Source organism: Helobdella robusta (genome assembly GCF_000326865.2).
Source record: "Helobdella robusta unplaced genomic scaffold HELROscaffold_10, whole genome shotgun sequence".
Classification (NCBI taxonomy): Eukaryota; Metazoa; Annelida; class Clitellata; order Rhynchobdellida; family Glossiphoniidae; genus Helobdella; species Helobdella robusta.
The window spans coordinates 4,386,973-4,394,368 of NW_008703571.1; the positions used below are offsets into that span (position 1 = coordinate 4,386,973).

The following is a 7,396-nucleotide window of genomic DNA, read 5'->3' on the forward strand; positions in this document are numbered from 1 at the left end:
CGTTTGAATAATTTTTCTATACAAATGTCTTCAGTGTCATAATATACGATTATATTTGGCTTCGTGCTATAATGAATATTTGGAGAGAAACATATAAAAGTAAAATTTAATTAATTTTATAAATAACAAATCACTAAATAAAAATTAATTATTTGCTATTCATAGTAATACATGACGCCTGGATTTTGACAAAATTTTCAACACAATCTGAAGTTGATTTGTTAAAGGTTGTCGTTTTGAAGCAGAAATTCAGTTCATTATACGTTTTATTGCTCAGAAGACAATTTAAGATTAAATTAACATTTCATAATATTTTAATATATTTTATTTATTAAAAAAGTTTTTTTTACCTTGAATTATTGTTACAGAATATTCACGGTAAAGTATATGAATAAATTAGTAAAAAATTTATATTTTTAACTGTTTTTTAAATGAATATAGATTTAAATCAATTTCATAATTTTTTTCTTTCCAATAAGATCATTTTTCGAAAGAATTTAAACATTTCACTCACACTATGACAATATACACCGGACATAACAAAATCTTGCAATTCATAAAAAGATGGGATGTGATGTATTCAATGAAATTAAGTCAGACTAGAGAAAAAATACTTGAATCTTCTTACTAACAAAACAAGTGAATTTTTCGTGACCGTCAGGATTGTGTTCCAATAAAGCGACTTCTTGGTCTGATTAAGAGAACTAAATAAAAATAGCCAAATAAGATTTGATTATTTGATTAATTAATTAATTAATTCATTCATTTATTCATTCATTTATTCATTCATTTGTTCGTTCATTCGTTCGTTCGTTCGTTCGTTCATTCATTACTAATATTTTTATCTTAAATTACATACCTGTGTTAATTGTGGAAATGCAAATAATAGTAATCAAAATCCGATAATGATGTTGTAAATATTTTCAACTCGTCATCAATACCATTCTTACCATTTTTATATTTTATAATTCAAAAAATTGTTACTGTTGGTGTTGGAGCCACCGTCAGCATTGGCGGTGCTGCAGCAGAGCGCTGGCCACATTCACGACATCTTCTGCAGAACGTAACGTCATCAGCACTGATCTTACCGACGTACAGCGTCATCATATCACACAGGAGCAATCGCTCTCTACAACTGCTCCTTCTTATCCCACTTCGCAGGGTGTACGCAACATATAAGCTTAATGTACGCCCAGGCATCAAGTACACACATCCAACGTTTGACGTACTTGAAAGTAACTTTTAAAACGTTACGGTTGTCATCAGCCCAACCACGCAATCCATCTGAAAAATCCGCGTTAGACTGCTTGTCTTTTTAAACGCTCAAATCAGTCCACTGCGCACCAGCTAAATAATTACTACAAACATTTTTGACACGTCCTCGCAGTCCAGTAATGCTCTTATTTAATCATTCAAATTTTCACTTTCAACAAAGTGGAACTTAGAGATGTCTCATTCAAACTTCAAATACTTTCCCGATGTATTACAATGTATGAGAAAACAAAAAACTTAAATGGACATTCGGCAATAAAGTTGTACAATTGCAATGAACGCTAGAACAACCAGTTTGTCAAAGTCGGATAACGAATATCTGACTCCGGAACTTCAAAAAATTCCAATTCTGGATAAAAATTTCCGAAAAATTTTCCAACTTTTTGCATCATAATTTCACATAAATATCACTGCTTAATGAAAAATACTTAAAAAAAACTCTTAAAATCAATTGGTGTGAATGCTTTCCTTTGTAAATTGTTATAAATTTATGTTTTAAAACACGTTGAAAAACATTTTGTGATTTTATTCACATCATAATTATTTATATTCAGTATTAAAGGTACACATATTCATCATTTTAAAAACACAATGTTAAAAAATATTTTCTGGACAAAAAATTAAAAGTTTTCAAATTCACATTTTTTTTTGGATGAAAAACAACCGACTCTAACTTTGGCCACTCAAAAATTCCAACTCCGTCACTTTGAGAACGGCTGAAATAGCATTTTATTTCTTTCTCATGCCTTATCCTTTCAGGACATTGCCGATTACGACCTCCACATAAACCGATCTTTAACACTGTGTAGTAGTTGAAATGTGGTGATATTCAACAAGTGACACAAAGACTTCACGAATGTGATTCGTTGTTGACCGCCATCTCTTTTCCTTGCAATCTTTCCAGTAGTTGGATTCCATTCTTTCCTTCCGCATGATGTGACCAGAATACTTTAACAGTCTCTGTCAGATTATCTGTAGTAATTTCTTCTTTTCATAACCGGACTGTTTTAATTCATCCTCATTCGAAGTCTGAGAAGTCCAACTAATTTTCATCATTTTTTTCAAAAACTATTGATATGTACAATCGACATCTCGTGCGCTTAAGAGCTGACCGATTTTCAGCTTGAATGTGTTTGGTTGCAAGATTCATCCAAGTTTCATCGCTGAAATTTATTTAAAACAAAGTCAGTTGTGGCTCATGTTTTGGCCCATGTTTTGATTTTTGGGTTTTCTGCTCAAATTTATCAATTTTCAAACACTGTATTCTTTTTAACTAAAAAAATTCTCTCAAATAAATGCTAAAAGTCTAATAAAAAATTTTTGAAACACTTTAGTTTTTTTTTAAAAACACAACACAGTAGCTACAAAATTTAAATTTCCGTACATTATTTGTTAGTGTTGATCGACAGAAGCCAATCCTTAGCTAGAACAACAATTCAAACAAATAAAAAATAAATGCATTTGTACTAAAAACTTTTCAATATCATACTAAACCTTCTTTTTTCATCATACTAAACCATTTTCCTTCTCCATACTAAACCGTCTGTTTTCATCATACTAGACTCTCTTCTTTCACATACAAAACCATCTTCCTTTATCATACTAAAACATCCTCCCTAACCATAATCAAACTTACTAAACTTTTTCCATTATCATACTCAAAATTTTTATAACGAAGAATTTTTATTATCATTGTTTTATTATTGTTATTATTATTATTATTGTTATTATTATTATTGTTATTTTTATTGTTTTTATTATCGTCATCATCACGATCATTATTAAAGCGTGTTATTACGGCATTTTTGTTTTTCTGAGCAGAAAATTTGAAACGCTTTCATCTTTAATTTTCTCACATTTTTATTCAAATTAACTTTTTTAAGGCGAATTTAAAATTTTATTTGACAAAAAAAAAATGGAAGCAGGAAAAGATATGAACCACCTGCATAGCGTTCTTTCTATGTGGTTAATTAATTTATTGTAATGATAATTGCGACAACAATTGATTATGATCATGATACACTTACATAGCTACCATCAGAACTTCAGAAATGAGTTGTCAGTAAAAACAGACAAATAAATACAAGCTGAGAATATTCTGTTCATCGATCTATTTTTAGCTGTGCTATTTTCGTCCAAACATTCAATATATGCACAATTCTTTCGTCGTATCTTGCCGCTTGGTTGTACGCTCAACCTCGAATGCTCCGTTGGCCGTGTTACGCATACATACATCCTACATTAAATGTCAGTCAGTCAGATATGGAGTGTTTGGCTTCTACGCAAGCCTAATATAAATAACGGAATGTATTAATGTCAAGCACATTCGTTTCTTCTTTCTTTTTTAAAGCTTAATGCAGCGTTCACACTATGCAATGCACTGTACATTACTTGTATGACAAACCCATATTCATTTGTCCAATTTTTTTTTGGTTCAAATAAAAAGGTGATAAAAAAATGTTATTTAATATTATGATGGTTGACTTGGCTGTTTCGGCCAGATAATCTTTCAAAAAAATTTTCGTTCTCTTAGTTTTTCGTTTCGTTAATATAACTGACGATTCTGAAATACAATTTCATATAAAAACATATTAGTTTTTAATCATTAGTTAAAGATATTTGTGTCCAATTTTATAATATGCGACGTGTGCGTATGTTAATTTGTGTTAATAAATTATCTATTTCGACCTATGTTAAATTGTGTATCTATTTTGAATATATATGCTAATTTATGTTGATATGTTATCTATATTAAATATATCTTTAAATAAATGACTTGTGCAAAGCGAAGCCAACAGATTATTGTGAAATTAATTTTTATTACTTTTTCCATTCAGTCATTTAAAAAATTACATAACTTTTAAGACAATCAATCAACGAATAGAATACCCTACATCAAATGCGATCTACTGCATTATTGAAAACTGTCGGTGTTATAAATATAGAAAAATTATTATAGTTCTAAATTGTATTGTTTACAATCCTCTCCATGCATACAAATAGATCATCCATTGAACCAATTGACATGCCATTTTGGAAAAAGAATAAATTTTTTGGCTTGTGATTTTATGAGACCCAAACCCCTGATTACATTTCAAGAATTAATGCCAGTCTAGTCAGCTTTCTTCTAATGCTTATGCTGAGTGTATAAAATATTCAAAATTTAGTGACGCACTGAGGAAACTGATATAATTGTTTCAAAATTATTTTTTAAACCAAAATTATAAAATTTCTGATGTTGTTTCAATTTTTTATATTTATTTATACAAAATTATTTTGGCACTGTGTTCATTTTCATTACGATAAATTAACCTTGAATAAAAACCCTGGTTTTTATTTTAGAATTCTGTGAATTGTTGTTGTTACGATGCCTCTAGGTCTGCTCGAGCAATGTTTTATTTATGCTTGCAATCTTCAACGGTTCGCGACATGCCGCCCACGTTCGTCGAGCGGCTTCTCAGTGAATGAAATTATTCCGGTCGTCATCAGTTGAATGCTCACTCTGCGTTACATTCAGTCTATCAACTTGTTTTTAAATATTCAAAGAAATTTCAGTTTCTTGAAAAAATCAGAATCTGTCTTGCAAGACAATATTATAAAATGTAAAAAGGTTTAAGCATAGAAAATAAAATAATGATTTTAGAAACAAATAAATGAATTAATTAACTAATGACTAAATAAATAATTTATAATGCGTTTTTTAGAAAAAAATAATAAAAGAATAGAACAAATGACAAATAATTATTAAGTATTAGTATGTTTTGGGTGTCTTGTAATGAAGGTTTTACCCTGATAAGCTGATTGAGTGGTGACTTGATAATTATGTCTAAGTTGGTATAGGTTGTATGTGGTGGTTTTATTGGTGATAGTAGAGGGTGGATGACGAGATGTGGTTAGCTTCTACTTGCTTAAAAAATCTTGAATGGAGTGTGTTGAATATCTGAGTGACGAAGGTAGGTGGTTGAGACGAATTCAGTTTTTGATAACAGATTGTTGTTGTTGTGTTGTTATTGTGTAGCGAAACCAGACCAGGAAGGAACTGCATATTTGATGTTTGAGATGATGAACGATTCTGTGATGTCGAATAATTTGGTACCGTTGAGACCATGTAGGCGAAGTATTTTGAGTGCGTGAAATGCTTGAAGTCCATTTGTGATGATGTGGCTATATGAGGTGCGATTTTGAGTGTAACTCATGAAAACTTGCTGACAGTGAGCTTCAACGGTGACACACAACGAAACAATTATATGTGTTATATGTTCGCTGCGCTTGTTTTCCTAACAGTTGGTGAAACGAGAGTTGCGCTTTTCATCAGAATATTGGTGTCTTAACGTCGTTTTATATTCCGAAAAGTTAAAATAAGTTTTTAAAAATTGGTTTTTAGTGGTTTTTCGGTTTGAAATTTAATTTGAACTTTTTTTATGAGTTTTGGACAGTTTTAAAAAATTTAAATTCTAATGTGAAAACGTTTTTATGTTGTCATGGCAATTATACGAGCAAGCCAGGCTTCAAAGTTTTGAATAGAATAAAATAGTCCTTCTTATTTATGGTTTATTTTGGTTTTAAACTTGATTTAACAGAAAAATAACTGACTTTAAATTAAATCGAACAGTATGTACACTTATGAGTTAAATACGTTTTTGAACAATTGATGCTGCTTATTAATGATAGCTTGAAACCTTTTTGAAAAAATTAGTCTCGCTAAAACCGAAATCTTCAAAAAAAGAAAATATTTCATAATAAGAATTGTTTATAAAATGGTGACATGGTAAAACTTGGTCTGCTGAAAGTAGGTCGCTGTCGAACAAATCGTTGGTAATCCATGGTGTTTAGTTGCATAATAAAATGGATATAATGGTGCTAACGGAAACATGGTACAGGTCATCAAATGACCACTCAGTAATTCTGCGTTATGGTAACGTCAAGAGTTTCTGACAGGCTGTTTTTCATGAACTGGCGAATGTGATCGAGGGACTGAATGTAAGCAACATTTCACTGTTGATGGCTGGCAATTTTAACATTCATCTGAAAGACATTGATTATTTAAATGCAATGAGGATTGAAGATTTTTTTTTTTACAACATTTGATGCAGTCAGGTTCGTGCATGGTGCAACTCACATAAGGAACGGAACGTTGCCGTCACCTTATCTGGTTATGGGGTTACTGATGTCAACTTGAGTACATCAGGAGAGTTCTCGGATCATGCCCTGGTAAGGCGCATATTGTCTATGAAAAAAGCCAAAGCAAAAATAATAACGGAGCTGGTACGTTGAAAAAAGTATGACTAAGTTGGTTTTCAAAATTTTTTGATACTTTCATCATTGCCTACGCCCCCTGCTGATGATGCTTGTTCTGAAGACCTGATTGATCATGAGGATTTGAATTGGCACTGTAACTATACATATAATAATAATTAAACACTTTTATTGATCTTAAAACTTTAAAAGCAAATGATTTGAAAAAATAAATAAAATAAAATATTGTAGCGTTAATAAAATTCATAAAATTAATAAATAATATAATAATAATAATCTTTGTTTATAGTCTATGGTTTATACAAAGTTTTACGTAAGTGTCAAAATCGAGTGTCTGACTTCGCATGACTCAGGTTAAAATTTCCGACTAAAGACTCCGACTTCCGACTCTCAAATTTTTTGATCTTCAGCCTTTTGAAGAATTCCGATTTATTCCGGCGAAATTTTCAGACTCCTATCGACTCCCTCGAAATCTTCCTACTCCGGCCGACTTATTACAGAGTAGGGGCTTAAGTAGTTCGTTAAGGACGTGTAACAGATTAATCGTTTTTCATAAATTGATTAAATGTTAAAAAAGGCACTTGCACATAACTATTGATCAGTTTTGACCAATAGCTATTGATCAATATGAATATCGGCGTTTAATATCATAGCAGGGAACTCATTCATTGAGCTGCATTGTATGGCTCGAACTTCTGTAAAAAATCTTAATTTTTTTTTTACCTGATTTTTCAGATTATGTGCTGTATGTTTTCGCAATGTGTTGTTATGTATTGATATGCATTGCTTGTTGCTATATGTTGCATTTAAACGTCTTTTAAAGTGCACTTGTTTAGGAAATTTATGTGAATTTTTTTAGTATAAATTA

General features: G+C 30.9%; 1 protein-coding gene across 1 annotated transcript; it reads right to left on the reverse strand.

The window, feature by feature from the left end:
* Positions 1-589: 589 nt before the first annotated feature.
* HELRODRAFT_166946 (hypothetical protein) lies at positions 590-5,422 on the reverse strand (the record flags this gene model as incomplete). Its single annotated transcript, XM_009012109.1, has 3 exons — positions 590-704; positions 1,947-2,073; positions 5,302-5,422. The coding sequence occupies 3 exons, from the start codon at positions 5,420-5,422 to the stop codon at positions 590-592; spliced, it is 363 nt and encodes a 120-aa protein (XP_009010357.1).
* Between the last annotated feature and the right edge of the window lie 1,974 nt (positions 5,423-7,396).